Genomic DNA, 20,937 nt, shown 5'->3' with positions numbered 1-20,937 from the left:
TTGAAATGCGCAAATGCATTGTTGCTCACACTCGTTTTCATGCTAATACATACGCCTTCCCTGTCATCTACACACACAGACCAACAGCACACATTAACACTGCACACACAAATGTACAGACAAAATCAAGTGATGGACAGGAAGAGAAACAGAAACTCAAACATCAATTCTGACGCTGCAACATGCTGCACATACAAAGTAATGTAGTACACACACGTAGATGAACAGAAGACTGGCAGACAGACACACACACACACACACACAGCATCCCAAGGCCTCTCCACGTCTCGCTTAATCCAAGCCGTCAGTCAGTGCTCGGGGGCCTGGATGCTGCCGTTTGATTGTAATTGCAAAAACCGGAGGCAGACAAGGGAGAGCCAGGGATGTCAATAGACAGGTGGAGGGACGGAGGGATGGATTCCTCCTGCCCACCCACAAGTCCCTGCTCAGCACGCTGGGTGACTTTGTGTCAGCAGTTTGTCTTGTGCATATCTAATGACGGCTCGATGGAGGGGTGGGCTGGAGTCTGCTGCTGCTGCTGCTCTCGTTCAATCTCTCTGTCTCTCTCCATCCTCTGGTCTTCAGATGAATTCCTGACAAATGAGATTTTTACCTGAGGTGGATGGACGGTTGGTATGTGAAAGAAATCGCACAAGCCGTTTTTCCTCCTCCTAACCTCCCCATTCTTCTCTCCTCTTCTCCGTTCATGCCGTCTCTCTCTTCCTGAAGTGCCGTCTGTCTTCTCATTTAAGATGGAGGCCGGTATAACTCACAGTGAATTGTTTTAATGAAGAAACAGAGGGAGTGGGAGGGAGGGAAGGGGAAGAGGGAGATCGGGGAGGAGGAGGAGGAGGAGAGGGCAAGGGCATCCAGGAACACTGAACAGCAAGAAATTGGAGGGATAAAAAAAATAAACACAGTAGATGGAGTGGGTTTGAAATGAAAAAAAGAAAACAGCTTCTCCAATTAGGGAGAAGTTTTTTATTTATTTTTTTGTTTTGTTTTGTTTCATTGGTCATGGACAGTCAGTCACACTTGCTTTTGTTGAGTGTGTGATGAATTACACCCCTCCACTCCTTCTCCTCTGCCTTTGTTGTGGTGCAGCTCCAGCCGTTTGTACCTCCTACAATATTTTGCGCTGTGAATTCTCCGTGCCTGTTTACCAACCAGGGTTCTTTTGAACTGGCATAGAGAAATGGCTTTTTGAAAAGTCTCTTTGATGGTGAGCCCAATTTGTTTTCACCGCTAAAAAAGTTAGTTTGAACGCTCTGAAATGTGGGCTGACGTCGACGCCGGGGCCTGTCCTGAGAGGGCTGCTGCCAATCTGCGTGCCTCTTTCAGTGCGTAAGCTAGCTTGGATGATTCGATTACCCTGAAATGAGAATCATATTGTCTCTTTATTCTTCCATCAGCCCGCTGTCTCCCCAAATATCCGTCTTTCTATTTCGCTAATGATATAATAGCTACAAATTTGTTCAAACAGCAACACATGTGTGGAATATTTCTGTAATATTTTAAAGATATCGTCACAGGGACGTTCGTTTTTCTACTACGCCGACCTATTCCGCTGGAAGGTCAAAGGTCAGCTCCAAATGGAACTTTTTTCCGTGTATAGTAGCAAACACACAGCACAGCAATTTGCTAGAAGCCGCCAATTGATGTCAAAAATGATTTCACATTTTGATTCAACATGAATATTTGCATATCGAAACATGTTGCAAAAAGGATGATTAAAAACAAGACACTTTTCTTTACACGTTTACATGATGAGCTTTTGAATATAACACACCATTCTTTAGCGAACGCTTAACCAGTGTCTTGAGTATGAACAGTAGATATAGCCTGCTGTGTTAATGTGTGTTCAGTGCATTTTAACAACTTACAGTGCAGAGGACAGATGAGAATTATTGGTGTCCTACTATGGTAGTTATAAATAGAAATGAGGAAAAAGAGAATTAGTAGGTCTTTGTGCCTTGTAAACATGGCAAAAGCTATATTACCTTAGATCCTCCTGTTATTTACATTCATTTCTGAAGTTTTCTGGTCTCTTGATCTTAATATGTGTGAGATTTGTTTAGTAAAATGTACAGTGCGAATCAGACACAGGGATCATCTGATAGGCACCCAGTAGTCCTTTATGGGTCACCATCTCTGTAATTTGGGTTGAATAATTAACTAACAGGTACTGTAGACCCATTTCATTTCAGATGTTTCAGGAGAAATAACAGAGGGGATCAGTGATCAGGCTTCCAAATATTATGCATCGTCCAGCTGAGCGCTACATTCACAGTCTTAGGATACACAGATCACGACCAGATACCTCTCAGAATTCAACCAATCACGTTATTGATCAGCGGCGGGGGCTGATGGATTACCGAGGTGGACCCACTGACAGGCGGCACGTCCAATGGGGGAAGAGTTTTGCATCGCACCGATCAAACCAGACTCTCCCCCTCGCCTCCCCTCCCCTCCCTTCTTTTGATCAGAGTCACTCTGACAGTGATGCATAAGTCTCTGCAGCACAGGGTTGGCTGGCTGGCAGGAAATGCCACAGATCCCCGAGAGTAGAGGGATGGGGGGATTAAGCAGAGAAAGACACCCCCCCTTAAAAAAATGACGAAAAAGGAAATCAATGTTTCCTCCCTCTGCGGACAGGGAGAGCTGTTTAAGGATGCTGCCACTCTTGTGTTTTCTGTAGTCTTTTCTCTTCAAAGGAGGCTTTTTTTTGTGTGTATTTAAACTCTTGTTTTGTCTCCGGTACGCTGGTCTGCCCCTCACCTGCAATAGACTGAAGTCCTATGTGGAGGTTGAATCGAAACAAATCTTCGCTAGCATCCCCTGTGCCATCCTCGCCCTCCTCCCCGTGCCCTCCTTCCGAGATATAACTTCCTTTCTTTATTTCTTGCCACTTCTATCAAGGAGAAGTGAATGCCACGTGTTTCATCTCTCCAAAACGAAGGTGGGCCTGAAACTCCACAGATGCAGTGCTGGCTAACATTGAACTGGATTGGGTAAAATAAATACAAAGGCGAGAGGGAAAAGAAAGCAGCTGGGGAAACACAAAAGGATGGAACTGCAGATGGGAACTAACCTTGCCTGGGTTCCTCTGATGTTCCTTTACACACACACACACACACACACACACACACACACACACACACACACACACCTGCACCGCACCCTTTACTGTCAACCCCTCTTTCTTTCTCTTTCTTTCTCAAGTCATCCTTTTATTTGTCATGTTCAGAGGACAGAACCAAAGCATCTGAGGAATGGGAGGTTACAGTGTATTAAAGGAGATGTTGTTTCACAAAAATGGTCATTCCCCTTTCAGCAGGAAATACAGAGGCTATGCAGCTACTGCACTTCAAAGCTGCCCAGAAAACTTCCCATGAAACCACTTTGATTGTCTGCATCTAACGGGGACAAGCAGGGGATTTTCCCAGTGGTGTCTCAGCGCAGTCTTTCTCACATTGTTCTTGGGTGTTTCTTGCTAAGTAAAGGGACTAGTATGAATTTAATAGCTCTTATAGGCGAATTGCAAGCAGGCAAAAAAACATGTTGCTCCACAGTCATGTTTGCTGACAGGAAATCCACAAATTTGAAAGGAACTTGGAACATTGCTTTGCATGTGAATAATTCATTCCTACATTTACTCAAAAATCTGATAAATGTGGCTTATCCACAGACTGCACCAATCCACCAATTGCTGGCATGAAAAATGTATTATTGACACTGGTGATCTTGAACCCTTGAATCTCACTTACAAAGCAGCAACACTAAAGAGGATGTCATTATTCATGTTTTTTAAATGGCGGGCAATTAACATTTGATAACATTTGAGGATGAATGGCTTCCTGGAATGAAACCCGTCATTCAAGGTTCCGTTTTTATGCCATTAAAAGTCCTTTACTGACCCATTTTGATGAAAGATATCACATAGAAATAATGTGCTGGAGGCAAATAGACTGAGGAAGCCGGTACGTGCAAATTAGCGAGGAGAAGGGGCAGCGGAGAGGAGGAGGACAGGGAGTATTAGAGGGAACCAGAGAGAAGTTAGACTGGTTGTTTGGACTTGTTAGTTTGAAGTGAAGAGGCTGCAGTCGGGTGGACTGTCTCCATGACACACACACATACGCACACACACATCCAACCCCACACACAACCTCTCTCCCCCCTCACTCCTCCAATGGCCCTGTCGGTGTGCCAGGGCGGGTGATTACCGACGCTCTCCCCCAATTATGGGCTGATTATTCCGCCGCGCTCTAATTGACTGGGGAGATATGCAAATGGCTGTCATTTGGGATGATAAAGGATGCGGGTGCTGGATGCCCCCTGCATTATTTAGCCTCGGCTGTACGCAGCGTGAAGGATGTGGCGTGCGCTTTAATTGCTGAGGAGAGAGAGGTTAAGCTGAACGAGCAGCTGAATTAGAAATGAGGAATTTGGGCCCTTTATTTATTTCTTTATTTTGCTCCTCTCCTTCCATCTCTCTCTTTCTTTCTCTTTCACACACACACACACAAACACAAACACACACATTCATATCTGCACACTCTCTAACACTCTATGCCATGCGTCATTTTTTCAGTTCTCTCTTGGGTGAGTGGAGAGGTGAGGGGGGGTGGGTGGATGGCAGGATGTCATGCTAGAATGCCATAAATAAAAACATTAGTGGTACCAATACGTGCAGAACAAATAGGGTGATGGTGTATGTGTGTGTGTGTGTTGCTGTAAGGGGAGGCGGTGAGTGGTCGGCTTGTGCATTAAAAACTAAAGTGTGAAGAACCTTTGTGGACTTCTGAAAAAAAAAAAAAAAAAAAAGGTTTCAACAGCTCAAACAATAAGCAGGCTCAGCCTGTCTCTTCTGCCTCTGTAAAGCCGCCGTTTGAAATGAAAGCAAATTTAAATACACACTTCTAGGCAGAATACCAATGACCTAACTCAACCGTGTGAAAGGTCCGACTCGTGGGCGGGTGGAGATGGAGTGTGTGGCTTCTTCGACTTCAATACCTAGGCACACAAAGAGGGCCGGCCCCCGTCTTTATTTAGCCACTTAAATGAGGTTGTTTTGGTCTTTTGAGACACTTTGCAGTCATTGTTGTTGATGCAGAAGACAGTGTGTGGGGGGGGGGGGGGGGGGGGGGGGGGCATTAAGTGAATAGGGGCCTCTGGCTAAGTAGTCCTTGCTGCTGCAGCTTGGCATATTATCAGGGGGAATCGGAGTGGAACTCAACACTAATCCCTCCGGTTTGGAGACAGCAGTGCCAGATTTGGGCGTCTTTAACAGCTTAGGGGTAATAGGGCCTCGAATGTCCCTTTCAATGTGGCCCGCCCCATATCTCCACATTTTGAGAGGCTTAAGAGCCGGGGCAGTTATCACTCAGTGAGCCCCCTATCTTACAACAAGCAATAATCGCTAATGCATTGGAGTCACTGTTACTATTATCACCAGATTTAATGAATCTTTTTGGAATCCTCAGTCAGGTGTCCACGAGACAGTTTGACCCCCACGTCTGGCTCCAGGACGGCTCTGAGTTCTTTCCGCTCAGTGTGCTGGGGCTGGAAAAAACAGAGAGAGCTTTCTTTTCCTCTTATCGAGACGTTGCGGTATCATCAGGAGATTGTCTGGGCTTTGTGAAGTGTGCATAAGCAGAATTGAAAAGAAAAGCACAATTGCTTTTCAGTGCTTCTGTGGCTCTCCTCTGCACAACTTTGGGAAGCCCTGAACAGTTTGTTCTTTGGCTGCTTTTGTTCCAGATAACAAAAACAGAGACGGAGCAAAGAGGCTGTCTTCAGCAATGTAGCCAAATAGTGCGGAATGTTTTTCAAATCACAAAATAGTTCCTCTCTAATCATGAACCGCTGTTTGTTCGAACCAGCATGCTGCTCACTAATACAGTGTTTCCTATGAACACCGTCTACATGCAATTATTTCTCTTTGTGAACTGTTCATTTCTGTGCTTACACTGTGTCTACACAGGAGGTGTAGCGAGAGCAGCCCATTAGCAGAGCAGCGGCAGTCTCAGCAGATACACCGTGGAAGTAGCAACGCAAGTGTTTGGGCTTTGCTTCCTGCTCAGACCAACTTCAGTAAAAATGTGTACTCCTAAAGCACCGTAAAGGCCTCTGTGTGCTTGGGGCTTGTTGGATTGGCCAGATGTGTGAAAGTAGTCAAGGTTTGAACCTCTATCTCAAACTCAAACCATCACACGAACACCTGCTGTCTCTTTTGGCGTGTACAAGTTCAACACTAGGCATGCCTTCGAGCAGAGACTAATCTAAAAGTACCGCTACCATTCACTGCAACTGCTTCCACCGTGTTGCGTCTCCGTGTTGGTTCTTCTCACCTGTGGCTGCCTTAACTTGACTTGAGTGGGAGACAATTGGAAACTTTAAGCACTCGAGATAGGAACATTCAGCCTCCAAGCTTGTGGCACAACAAAGATGTGCATGGGTTGGCATGCTAGCATAATTGAGTGCCTGCTGGGTGCTATGCCTAAGGCCCACATGGGTTTTTTGGCGAGCCTGAGGCACGCCAAACATCTCCCCTCGGTTTGCAAAGAGTGCCCTTGCCTGCACTTGGAGTCTCTCTGAGTGAAATCCTCAGTGAGGGGAGGAGGCACAAGGCAAAGGCCCTCAGGAGGTGGCAGAGACTCTGCTCGAGAACTCTTATCTCCACACACACGAGCTCATACATATACATATCCCAGTTTGCACACAAACACTCACATTATCTAGCAAAGACATACCCCGTCCAGGCATGTTCGCACATTCCCGCATAGAATTAATAAAGCAGTACTGTGCACTGGCAAGCACATTTTGATGAGCATTTTATAGTTAGGCACTTCAATCGTCATAATTCCTATCAATTCTCATCATCATCACCAATTATCATCATCATTCCAGCTTTGGCAGACATTCCAGCTGATTGACATCAAAATAAAGAAATGATGGTGGGGGTGTTGTGTTAAATCTCCCTCCTCTAAGTCTCTCTCTCCTTCGCAGTTCTCTTCTTCTCTCTGTACTTAATAGCACTTAGTGAAAGGAATTACAGTTGGTGCTCTACATGGGGCATCGCATTAAAACCCCTTTTTCACACATACACACTCGCACACGTTCAGCAGTCCATTTGGATTCATTTGCATGGCATTTCATTTGGATTTCGCCTCAATCGACGGTTAGGGGGGGAGGATAAAAAACAGCATCTTTGTGTAATAGCATTTCCTCTTAGTCTCCAGTGCGTCATAAAGACAGAAAACACAGCGGCCGGAGCCGGTAAATGAGTGCAGTGCTGCCATGAGCAGACCTGTCCCCCAGGCCTACAAACGATAGCTGTTTGAGTTAATTACAGTTTACATCATCATATTTACCCAGAGAAGAGAAACGGAGATTAAAACTCCCCCCAGAGCCCACTGAGGTGTTGTTTCTGTATATACTGTAGCACCGTGAAGTGGAGTATAATCGTCGCTTTGTGTAACATTATCATAGATTTTACTCTTGACCTGTGGAAACACCGTTCCTATATGGATACATATACACATCGGTAAAAACATCAATACTGCGTGAAAGTGTACGTGTGAAAGTAGCTTTAAAGCAGAGGTTCACATTTTTTCAAGTCTGTCTTGAAACAATGCTGACCTGCCTATACGTCTGGATTACATTGAAAGAGTTTTTGGTCGTTCTCCCTTCACGTACAGGCTGTGAAGAGATTCTTTCCTAATGCAATTCGAATGTAAGAGATGGGGGGGAATTAAAAACACAGTTCTTATTCTGTTTAAATGTAAATTCTTAAATTCAGCCGAAGCTAATATGAGGCTTCGGAAATCTGACTTTTATCGCTAAATGTCCTCTTTGTGTTCGCCCTGACAGAGCTGCAGTGGAGCTATAGTAACAAAGAGGAGATTTTGTGCTAAAAAGACTTCTGAAGTTCTGAAAATACTCACTTGATTTGGCTAACACAGGCTGAAGTTGGAATCACATTTAGAAGCTTTTCGTGGCATTTACAGCAACCAATAACTCTTGTTATGTTCATTTATGAAAAAATATAAACATATCTTAAAATAAACCATGCCCATATATTCGTATATATTCATACAGCACATGTATTACGTAGATTCTTGGGATGGCTGACCACCTACAATATCTAATTTAAATATGTATTAATATACCTTTGTTCTCGCTTATCTCTATATCCATGCAGATGGGTTGGCTTTATTTGCCCAGGCTTTTAGATACCTGTCTCTGGGAATTCTGCAGCCAGAAATGTTGTCTATGGTGCCCACAACATTGACAAATGACATATTAAAAATTGAGGAGCAACATGGATTGTCCAGAAACGGAAATAGTCCCCGTGAAAACTGTTGACAGCTAGGGACACTGTTTGAAAGATGTTGCTTTTGTGAGCATAACCAACAAATGTCGCTCACCTCCATCTAAGGCAGATATCTCAGAGACAGATATCTCATGACTTGAACGAATGAAACCAACCAAGTTTGCTATTAGTACATTTTTATTTATTATATAGTAAAACATGTTACCATTTCCCACGCACTAGTATGAATGCGGTACTTGTAATACAAAGGTTTTTGAGGGAGGTTGTTTTTGAGTGATACCGCTCACGGTGCCCACTTGTGGTGTTTGGGTTTGTGTTTCAGGCTCTAGTTAGCTGGTTAGCCATCTGGTGCAGAGCCCTCAGCCATACTATCCCTCTGTCTGGAGTAGACAGAAAAATAGATACTCGATGTGAGAGAGAGAGAGAGAGAGAGAGAGAGAGAGAGAGAGAGAGAGAGAGAGAGAGAGAGAGAGAGAGAGAGTGAGAGACTGTGTGTGAGAAAGAGACAGAGTTAAGTTGCTACTTTCTCCAGTCGCTCTCCTTTCCTGTAGCCCACAGGAAGCTGCCGCCATTGGCTCCTCCCTGTCTAGACAGAGAACCACTCTCTCTCACACAGACGCTTGGTGCCTTCTACCATAGCAACTTTGATTAATTCCCAGTGTGCGCGGTGAGAGGAGTCAACATCAGTACCGTGGTCAGGGGAGAAAGGCCCACAGTCTGCTGGATGTGACAGCTCCGTGCTTCACACTGATGCCTTGTACCCTGCTGGGGTGTGCGTGGGTCTGTGAGAGAGTAGGTCAGTAGTAGGAGTGAGGGACGGGATGGGGAATGTGTGTGTGTGTGTGTGGGGCTTCATCTGTCCCCTCGGCCGCATCAGTGCTCAAGCATGTCTCGCTGTGACAGCCCAGCAGCCTGTGTGCCTGTCACACACACACACACACACACAAAAACAGAGGCCCACTAAACGAGAGAGAGTGCAGGCAGGCACCAACACCAGCGAGGTGAAGGGTCACGAGCGACTGCCTCCCCACCGTAGTGTGAAATGTGTGGATGGCAGTCTCGGCCCATTATGTGCGTATACGCGACTGTATGTGTGTCTGTCTTGAGGCGGGCGGGGGGGCATCTCAAAGTAACTGGTTATTATCACCTCAATATTTTTCTTATTATGACAATTACATGCTCCAGGAGCGAATTAAGTGATACAGGACGCCAAGCGGGAGTGGTTGACAGCTATTTGGAGACTCAATGCACAGAGCAATTTGCAGCCCGGAGCCAAACAAATTGGATTTGGGCCACTTTGGATTGGGGCCCCAGATTGTTGGGCGTTTGGATCCCCCGACCGCATGCCTGCCTGGCTGGTTAGCTGGCTGGCTGGCTTCGATTCTTTAAACATGACTATGTAGCAGACTGTTAGCCAGGTACCACAATACTCCATGGCCCTTGACAGGGACCACGTGTACATGTGGAGGGAGGTGTTTGTGTTGATAAATGCATCACAGTGTAGGTGCGTTGTGAAATGACTTTTTTACGGTAGTGTTTCAGTAACCATAAGTCATAACTGTGGTTTTATTGGGTATTTACAATTGACATTTTTATACTTGTCTACGGGTGGCACGCCTTCCCACCCTTTTCGTGTTACTATAGTGCTGCTACTTTTTTGGTCTTGGGCCACACGGCTGTGCTCAAGTGCGTGTATAATCCAAATGAGCCTAACAGCCTCTAAACGAATTACTGGTACACATATTCCCACCCCTAAACTGCCACTGGAAAAGCTGGCAGCACCACCCAATTAGGTGAAATGCAATTATTCCCATCCATTCACACATTTAGCCTGTGGGTTAACAACCTAGCTGTACATCGGGCTAGCTCTTGGTGTTTTGGAAAAGCCATCACCACGGTTACACCAGCTCTCGTGGTAACCCCGCTGTGTCAACCGGCATGCACCCGGGGCAGCGGGTCGGTTGCAAAAAGCAGTCAGCCCTGTTGGTTGAGGCAGCGCGTTACTTCACTCAGCTCAGAACACTGGGTGACTTGATTGGCTGAGACAGGGAGTGGTACCACGGGTGAGAAAGAAAGAGAGGAAGAGAGAAGATCCCAATGTCGAGCGAGGGGAAGATAACACCAGGCGACAGACTGGCAGGCTGGCAGAGCGGGTGGGCACTCACAGCGGCATGATGGAAAACAAAGGCTTTGTGTGTCACATGCCGAGATCGCATTAACCAAAACAAGCAGCCGTGGACCGACTGCCGCACTGACTTGGTTGTCTGTTGCACAGACTAAGCCATGCATGTATAGAGAGACATGGGCGACGCCTGTCTCACTTTTTATATGGAATAACACGGTGCTAGGGAAATGAGAAATAGCACCGTTTTTTTGCCACTGTCGACATTGAATTGAATGTGTGACAGAGCTGCATAAATTCAAAACCAATGCCATATTTGTAGTCACAGCCAATGCGTTCAAGACATGCGGGGTTTGCAAAAAGTTTTGTCTCGCCTGAGTATGCATGTTTATGTGAAAAATGTGACAGCTGTCCCTGTAGGTGCGTATTTCTGTAGGTGTATTTGGATTTTGTGACCCCACATACGCTCTTAGTGACTCACAGACAGACAGATAGACACATATCATTCTGTGGTGACAGTAATGGTTGCACAGGACTCAGGTGGGACAGGGTCAACAGGCCTGATAGAGCAGGAGGGATCAGCTGGCATACACCCTTCCTTCCCAAGCGGGCACCAGCCAGGAAACAGGGGTCACTTACAGGTGACTTCCCCCATATTCAGCTACAGCTGGGGTACAGACGCTAGTGTGTGTGTGTGTGTGTGTGTGTGTGTGTGTGTGTGTGTGTGTCTGTGTCCAAATGTGAGTGATGTGTAGTTAGAGGGCAGCAATCACATTGCATCACATCAAATCTGGTCTTCTTTTTACCTCTTCTACTGTCTCTTCCATCTTTCATTGTTGTCTAACTACTTCCCGTGCTCCACACTTAATATACTCTACACTATAGTATACAGCATTCAGTATTCTGTCAGCAGTATTGGAGGGGATTCCATGGTATCAATTCAGGAGGGGGAGTATCTACATAGCACACACACACACAGTGACACACAGTTCTGCGCTCACCACAGGGAATGAAAACTGTAATGTGAACTCACCCTTTGTCTGAATGAAAGCCCATTACAATTCATTTTCACCACAGCAGCCAGTGTACAGTAGTGTCTTCTTATGCGGGTAATAGTTTTGTTCCACTGTCACCCGGACTTTATCTCAGTGATTACAGTAGTTCAGAAAAAAAATCTTAATACCTAATGCAAGCTTTAGAAATATGGTGCGCCTTAGCATTATGTGTTTTACTTCTTCTTCTTCTTTTCAAGAGGCTTTTACAGATTGTACTATCTGATCGTTCAGCCAAACAATCGTATTTCAACTATGCTGAAATAGTTGCAATATTTCTGATTTATCGTGATTATATTTACCTGGTAAATTTGTCTTTGCTTGAGTTCACGGTTTAATTTGCCACCTGCTTCATGTCACTTCTCATCAAACGCTTGGGTGAGCTTCAGAAACACTCACTGTAAGTCCTTTCTCCCGTTCCAGGATCTGTCCGGTTCGATTGATGACCTCCCCACTGGGACGGAGGCTGGTCTGGGCTCAGCCGTCAGCGTCGGTGGCTCCTCCAGCAGCAGCAGCAGCAGTAGCCAGGGGGAGCAGGGAGGGGCCAGCAACCAGGGACAGTCCCCCTTCTCCCCTCACGCCTCCCCCCACCTACCCAGCCAGAGGAGCGGGCCCTCTCCCTCCCCTGTGGGCTCACCTGCAGGCTCCACTCAGTCCCAGCAGTCGCGATCAGGCTCTGGACCCATCTCTCCTGCCAGCGGACCCTCAGCCAACACCACCGCACCGGGTAAGGTTTCCATTAATGCACATCCAGCTTGATAATCCGATTTCTATCTTGACGGAAGGTGCATGTTCTAGCATGAAAACTCTATTAGTTAAATCGCCACAAACAAACAAAACTATAACTGACAGGAATTGCCGTAGGAACCGGTCCCAACACTGCATTTTACATCCTGTACCACCATGTGAGATTCCCTGGGAACTTTGCAAAATTGCTTTACAGCTTAAAGGGAAATTGCTTTGTGCCACCAAACAAGAGGCCGCTGTTCGAAAGCAAATGAGAAAACAATCACAAACATTCCCCAGCCATTGATGTCAAACGAGGTGCGTTGCCTTTGACAGATGATGAAAAAATAGTTGCTGTGACGTCACTGATTGGTGGGTGGCTAGAAGTTTTAGTTTACAGTCCCGTGTGACTCAGTTTTTTGATGTGCTCTTTGAAAATGGAGCTGCTTTAATGCAGGAATATTAGTAAACCTGTTTAAACATATCACAGGTATCACTCTTATATTTCTGCTTGACCTTTCCATATATTTCGCTGTTTAAAGAGCTTAGCCTTTGTTTTAAATATGTGCATTTAAAGAGGATTTTAAAAAGGTCATGTAGAAAACTGACCCTGATGCAGAATTGGTCTACACGCTTCCACAAATAACAACATGCCAACATTTAAATGTAGTGGGTTTGCCAGGATGAAGCTTCACACCTTTTTATAACCAAACGGCAAATACATCAGATCAGTAAAAAGCAGGGTTACAGGAAGGAACCTGTGTTTCTCTGCCTATTTCATATGATTACCTTTAATAATATTTTCTATGTAAATCTATACACCGAGGGGCGAATTCAAAAAGGGATTGCGCAACTTTTGCTAAACCTGCACAAATAGGACAAAAAGAAAAACGTGTAATTTTCAAAGCACCCGCAAAAGGTGAAATGCACCCCTAACTGTGCTGCCAAGCAAATAGAGTCTCGGTGCGCCGCTGCTATTTGCACACGTTAGATTTAAGTAATATGCATATATTTGGTGCAAAATTGGCTCCTTTCTATGCAAATGACCCTCATTTCAAAAATAGTTGAATTCACAAAGATCAGCGCTAATAGCCACACGCAGTTAGAGTGAAATTGTTATCGTCTTCAGAGAGTTGGTGGTAACTGAAGCACATTTGTACTGTGGGACTGGAATGTTAAATCCCAAATACGGTTTCTCTCGTTTAAACTAGTTGCCTGAAGTTTTGAGGCCTCTGCAACTCGTCGGTCAGGACCTCCAGCTCACAATCTGAAAATGATATTTTTCTTTATTTTTCTTGGTGCCATTGTTCTGCCTCCTGTGTTCTTGGCATAGAAGCAACATTCATACTTTGCCACATGGATATTTGAACTCAGCTGAAAAACTGCATGGCTGTGTTTGCGCTGTAATATTATTAGCACAATATTTTTTTATGAATCACACCTTGAGACGCGGCAGATAGCGGTCGCAAGTGATGCACAGTTCTTGGTGGTATCAGTCATAATCCATTCTTTGTATATTCGCTCGTGAGACTTTGCTTGAGTGTTATGTGAACAGGGTTTGACGTCTTCTTAGAGCAGTCCAGATGACCCATAAAGGCGACAACATCCTGCTTTAATAGCATGTCTTTTCTCTCAACTCCAACTCACCGTATAATCCATCCAGAACCATTTTCATTCTGACAGTTTGGACAGAGGATGAAGCTGAGTGCACACAGAAGCAGAAGACCAAATAATATCAATCCAGCATGTCTCGACTTTGATACATCTGGTACATTTGAAATCCTAATTCAGACCGCTGAAGAATATTACAGCTTAGCGCAGAGCACTTCATGTCTCATTCATTTTCTTCTCACAGTTTTTGTCCTTGCATAGTTTGAGACTTGTTAACTCCTCAATCACGGCGTTGTACGAACACATTCCTACATGGCAGTGGAATTTTGATGAAGCCCATCTCCCCCGTGGATCGCACGAGTATTTCCAACATTCTTCTCCGGACAATATTTCCTCACACCTCTGAGTATTAATGAATTGAGACTGACTGGTAGTGGAGGACCTCCCATCTGATTTGTTTCCTTATCTAAGATATGGCAGGCCAAATACGACACCAACAGGATTATCAGACAATGCACGGTGTGTCTGTCTGTCTCCTGAGGCCACAGCAGAGCGCATAACCATTTAGATAAACATTGAGCATTATAAACGAGTGTGGATTTGATTTGCTTCAGACAGGCATGTGTGTGTGTGTGTGTGTGTGTGTATACACACACTGTTTTCGCCTGGCCTCCCCGTCATCGCACCACCTCTCTGCCCGACTGCGTGGCCAACCGGCGCATCAGCGTGTCTCAGACCTGTCAGTCACTCTGACGAGGCGGGGCAAAATGTCTTGAGTGAGAACCCGACGCCAGCTCCTCCTCCTCCCCTCCTCCAAGCCGCTTACCGGAGTGATTGACGCTAATGAAAAACTAGGACACTGGTTTTCCAGGCGCTCGTGCCAAGAATCATGACGAGAATCCGGAATGAGGCGGCAAAGACGGGAAGCGAAACCGATCGCTGGGACATGATTAATAAGAAAATATTTAAAAATATTCCCCATGCCAAATAAATGGTGATAAAGCGTGGAGCAGTGAGTAACATCTGGCATGTTTTAGCGGCTGTACTACAATCAGTTTGAATTAGATCAAGGAGCAGCCCGCCTAAGAGAGACACAGTAGAACTAATGTGGTTAGCGCACATCTGATTACGAACGCTCCACTTTCTAACACTTCATCACAAGTTAGGACACTTTGGTTAATGTTGTCGTTTTAGTTTGGTACAAGTCAGTGAGGAGAGGAGGGGGCAGGAGAGCTAGCGTTGTGTGTGTGTGTGTGTGTGTTTTGTTTTCTGAGGTTTGTGTCTTCCACACTTCCACTTCTTTACTTCGTTACTTCTGCAGCCATAAAAACAACACGTTCTTTATTATTCCGGTATAACAGTGTCCTCTGAATAAACAAAATAACACAAAACTTTAATTAGCTAATTAATTAGTGTGAAAAATTACACCTATTTTTATCTGCAGTAGTTTCAACTCCTGTCAAGAAAAAGTCAAAACTACACAATTTCTTGTGGCTGCATTGCATTCTGGTTCATTAAGACGACGGTCACTGGAGAAATTGTAATTGCAGTTCTTTAATAATGCATTCTGCCCCTCCACTGCCGTCAAAATCTGTTGTTTGGGATGATCTATGTTATTTTTGGGCTTTATTCTCTTCTTCTCCTATTAAACTCCATTGCCACCATATGATGGTCATATTGTGAGTTTTATCAGCAAATATACACATAAATACAAAGCAAATACAAAGAAGACTTGTAGTTACTAAATTCCTAATGCGTGTTAGTGTGGGTTTTTCCTTTAAATACAAATAAAAAATCTGTATTTGTGGTGCCAAAGCGTGTGTTCGAGTGTGTGTCCACCTGCGTATGTTTGCAGACTTTGCACGCATGTCAACCATATTTAATTATGCAAAAAGTGGTGTCGAGGTAAAAGGGGTAAGAAATGAACCAGTCATTTTGTATAAGACTGTGCATATGTATGCGTTTGTGTGTCAGTCTGTCACTGGTCAGCCTCACTCGGTAGACGGATGCGACATGTCACACGGCTGAGCACTCACGGGGCACACGTTACCCTTGACAGCGGTCAGAGGAGAGCGATTTCATCATGTCATCCTTTCACCTGCCTGTCAAACACACACACACCAATAAGTAACACCGGAGGCATACGTAACAGCCAGTCGGCAACCTGCGGCTCTGAATATTAAAGCTAATGTGGAAGTGCCTCACACTTACATTCTTTCTAATGGCCATCAGGGGGCGACTCCTCGGGTTGCAAAAAGAAGACAGATTGTGTAGAAGTCTATGAGAAAATGACTCTACTTCTCACTTGATTTATTACCTCAGTAAACATTGTAACCATGAGTTTATGGTCTCTATCAATCAAATCTCCAATACTGCATGATGTTCATTTAGTAAATGATGGTCCCGTTTAGAGTAAAATAGACCATAAAGCGGGGTATGCTTTAGAGGGGGGCTACCTTGTCATTGACAGGTCGCTGCCACGGCTGTCCGCTCTGGATGTTGTCCGTGTTTTCGTCTTTGATCTTTAACCCCTTCACAGTGTGTTTTCAGTTCATGAAAGTTGATTAACGTAGCTCCGCCCTCTCGTGTCACTTGTGGTTCCAAAAAAACAAGACGGTCAAAAACCAAGATGGCGTCGACCAAAATGTCAAACTCGAGGCTTCAAAACCGTTGTTCACAAACTAATGGGTGACGACACGGTGACTATGTCCACGTTTTATATACAGTCTGTATATAACAGCACATGAGGACATACCTGTGAACGGTTTAGTTCATGGTTTCATGTGAAACTAATATGGCATAAACATCTATATATGCTCGCTTGCTTGGATGAGTGACAGTGTTGTGTGTGCGTGTGTGATTGTGTGTGTGTGTGAGAAAGAGCCAGACATAGAGAGAGAGAGAGAGAGAGAGAGAGAGAGAGAGAGAGAGAGAGAGAGAGAGAGAGAGAGAGAGAGAGGGAGGGAGAGAAGGGAGACTGACAGATTGCCAGCCTATCATACACTTGCACAAATCTATCTTGTCGGAGCTCCACGACACGCCTGTAATTCCCTCGTCTCTTCACTTTTCCTCTTCTTCCTCCCTTCTCTCGCTCTCTCTCTCTGTCTCCCTCTTTCTCTCCCTCTCTCCATGAAGCAAATCCAATACACTGTAACATTATCCAGGCCTCGTCTTGCTATTTGGATTCTCTCCCAGAGCCAAAAAGGCACACACAGGGCCAAATTGATTTTCCTGTTGCGCTAGATTTGTGACAGTCGAGCAGAAATCACATTGCTCAACCGCCAACCTCCCCCTCCTCTTCCTCCACCTCATATGCACACACACACACACACACACAAACAGACTGTCGTACACGCACACAAACACCACCCTCCTCCCAGTGCCTCTGAAGTAATTCAGAGCGTCCTCGGAATATTTTTCTCCTTCCGTGAGACATTGGGGACGAGGCAAGCAGACATTCGTCTTTCATCCGGATGGATGTGCGGCTGAATGGGGCCACCGTCGTCGGGGGGGGGGGGGGGGGGGGGGGGGAGTCATCCAGTCAAAGTGCAGAACTCAAGATCCTGAAAAAGTTCAGTCCCAAATATGTTGATTTGTGTGTGTTTTGCTTTTCAAAACTCTGCATTTCCTGGATACTTCTAGACATACTTAGTGTTTGCTTGGGCTGTGTTTACATGGGCTGATTCAACAAGTTGTCAGCAGGTCAGTGTACCTGTCAGTATGGCGAGGAGGACCCATATCCATTAACAGGCTCAACCTGGTGCAAACTTAACTACACTCAGTTTAACACAAAAGTGCTCTTGGAGACTGTTGCTCCATAATCACCTATGGATGTACAGTTGGCTTGAGATGTAACTACAAAGGCCATTCGTTGACCCTGCGTGCTCTTTAAAGAAGCATTTGTTTGCCAAACGGGCTGCAATGTAATCGCTCGGGGCAACTCCTCACTGGCAATTAGCTTCCACTGAAAGTGCTTCTTTTTGCCTCTGACAGGCACAGATTGTTACTATAAGTGTCTGACAACATAATGGAAAGGACCCTACAGAGAAATGAAAAGTTTTTTCTTTACCTTTATCTTTCTGTTATTGTGTCATCTGACTTGTGGAAACGTGAGTGAGAGTTGGAGAGAGGAGTGCCACGGGACACCGGCGTTGTCAGAGTTTTGTTGTGTTGGAGTACAGAAAGCGTAGCTTAGTGTTATCTAAAAGATGTTTAATGTCAAGGCTGATTTCGGCAATGTGGATGCGCGGCAAGATCTCTCAGAGCGAGACGCGGGATAATCAAAAGGTAAAGAAAGAGGTTTTACTTCTCTTTAGGGTCCTTTCCGTAGTGTTGTCAGACACTTCTAATAACAACCGGAGCTTGTTAGTGGTAAAAAACAAGCACTTTTAGTGGACGAACACTGACTGTGTGGAATTGCCTCGAGTGATTACCTTACAGCCTGTTTAGCGGCTGCCGTCTGCATTGGTCTGTGTGTTGTGTTTGTACATTTGTTTCATTTGTGAGGACCACACAGCACAAGGTTTCCACATCATGCAGCTACTAATTGACACAGAGAACATCCATGGCCCAGCTCGCTCTGTCTGCTGCAGAAAATCACAAAAATCTCTCCCTCTTCTATTTTTCTCCCTTCTTTGTCTCTCTCCACCAAGGTCCTCCGAGGTCCAGTTAACAGCGCCTGCCTACCCTCCCTCCTTCCCCCTCTCCTCTCCGCCTCCCTCCCCACCCCTCCAAGTTTTTATTTTCTTCTAAAGAGGTGATTGGAGCTCGCGGGCGAGTGCTCGGGAGAGTTTAATCTGTGTATCTGCGCTCGCTTCAAGTGCTTCCAGGGCCGAGAAAAGGACAGAGAGGTCAGGGCGAGTGGAGGAGGCAGAGGGGAAGGAGGGATAGATAGAGGGTGGGAGACAGAGTGGGTGAGAAGGCCAGGCTTGTCCAGTTTGTTAGCTTAAGGGTCCTTCCCAATGAATCTCTTCAGTGACTCTCCTCCAACCCGTTTACATCCGCGCTTGTCCTTTACATTGTCCCCCAGCGTAGCCTGTGGTTTCAGGCATTTCATTTTTCATTTCAGAAAATATATTTCTGTCTCTAATTGTGGTAATAAGAACCACAGATTGAAAAAAACAAGTTTCCAGTGGTGCTGTTTTTTTCCCCCACACTGAGATCAAAGGTCAAACCCAGATGCCTGCAAGGAACCAGAGTGATGACCTCAGAACAGAATTGCTTGCATAAATACGGGCTTTTTAAAAAAGAAATTATGTCGGTAAACGACTTCCCGACAGGAAAGAAAGACAAATTCACAGGGTGCAAAATATCGGACCAGAAAAGAAGCCGCAGGGGTGTTCAACTAAAACTTATATTTTCCCTCTGTTAGTGGTGGGAGTTATTATAAGAAAGTGGTGGAAGAGGGTATAGGGGGGGTTGAGTTTTATGCAAGCGTGGAGTGTGTGTGGAGCGAGTTTTCCAGTCACACCACTCCCTAAGAGGCTGCGTGGTGGGAACACTGCCTCTGGCTGTCCCTGTCCCTCTCTTTTTCTCTCATTATTTTTTATCGTGCTCGCTTTCTCTTATGTTCCCTCTTGTGTCTCACGTTCCCTCGTCCCCACCATTTCCTCCCCATCTCTGTTTGTCTCTGCTGCTTTCTCCGCTCAGAGCGTTGCTGTGGTGCAGGCCTCCCACTGAGGAACAAGGCTGAATTTTCCATCCCTCTTATTTCTCCACATCTCTCCTCCAGCTCTCTTTCCCCACTTCCTTTTTTCCCCTTCTTTATCCCCATCCACACATCAACCCTCCTACCCTCGTCTACTCAACTCTTTCCCACACTCCCACATGCCTCTGTTCCTCCTCCTCCTGATGGCTGCTCGTGTTTCGGAGTGAAACAGCAAAATGCCCTCCCCGCAGACATTATATTCACAAAGCACACCGTCCGCCAAAACCTGGGGAGGAAAAAAAAGAAGAATATGCTGCCGGCTTGCTGCGTTAGCCATTTAGAGAAATCCCATTCTAACTCCGTCCGACTGGAAAACCTTAACAGGAGCACAGTGCGCAATTATTTTCCCTCCCCAACACTTATTTTCTTGCTTTCTCTCACTCCGTCGCTCTCTCTCCCCCGCATCCCGCTCGCTGTTTTTTAGCTTAAGCTGCAAGTTTTGCTTTACATACAGTTGCTACTCAGCATTGGAAGTAATGAGGATCTTGGGAGAGCGCTTGTTTTGTGAGCCACCGCAGGCCTGCGCTCGTCCCCTACAGGGAAAGTTAACTGGCATTAGCCCCCGGCTTGGAGAGGCATTGACTCTCACCCATTGAGATCTAAACCACCATTATTGGAGCCTGCTGTTTATCTGCCTGTTTCCCCTAAAGACACGGCAAGAAGGGGATATTACCTTGGTGTGTGTCTATGTGTATGTGTGGTGTAGGTGTGTGTGTGTGTGTGTGTGTGTGTGCGCGCATTTCAGCCTAAGGGTTGTATTAAGAGATGCTTTCACTCTACCCTACACCAGTCAATTAGCGCTCACCGGCGTTACTTCACTTTAGCAAAAATGGCCCCTGCTGCTCCAGGGGTCTTTATTTGTGAGAAACAGTTGGGGAGTGTGTGTGTGTGTGTGTGTGTGTGTGTGTGTGTGTGTGTGTGTGTGTGTGTGTGTGCGTGTGCAGAGGCAAGCAGAGGCATCTTGGTGTATACATCTACCTGCACACACTTGCAAGCATGTACACACATGTCTGCTAATGCACACCAGCACCCTCCTTTCATCAGCAATTAATAAAAAGCTTTTGATTGACCCTCTGGTTAACTTTTCTTCATTGCCATCGCTCATATACGCACACACACGCACACACGCAGTAGCTCCTCAGCTTAATATTACCAGGGCCCTGAAACAAAACAGAAATATGGCCACAAATACTCTCCCTCGGCTTTGAACTTCCCCGGCATTTGCGTTTGAAAACTCTGATGAAAAAAAGCTTCAAAGACCAAACTCCCTCTCTTCAAAGGAGACTCAGGGTTGCCTCGACAGTCCTCGCGGAAGAGAAATTTAAAATGTGTATTGGGTTTGAGAAATTTAAAATGTGTATTGGGTTTTTAGCGAGGAGCATTA

General features: G+C 45.5%; 1 protein-coding gene across 1 annotated transcript in view; it reads left to right on the top strand.

Annotated features, from left to right (window-relative positions):
• The window catches only part of arid1b (AT-rich interactive domain 1B), a 157,917-nt gene that overhangs the window by 97,007 nt on the left and 39,973 nt on the right, over positions 1-20,937 (top strand). The window contains 1 exon segment of the mRNA XM_076108366.1: positions 11,933-12,236. Coding sequence (XP_075964481.1) covers positions 11,933-12,236 — 304 coding nt within the window.

This window comes from Anarhichas minor, unplaced genomic scaffold (genome assembly GCF_050575085.1).
Source record: "Anarhichas minor isolate MPS153535 unplaced genomic scaffold, ASM5057508v1 ptg000040l, whole genome shotgun sequence".
Classification (NCBI taxonomy): Eukaryota; Metazoa; Chordata; class Actinopteri; order Perciformes; family Anarhichadidae; genus Anarhichas; species Anarhichas minor.
The sequence above is the reverse complement of the archived record's forward strand: the minus strand, read 5'-3'. Positions and strand labels throughout refer to the sequence as shown.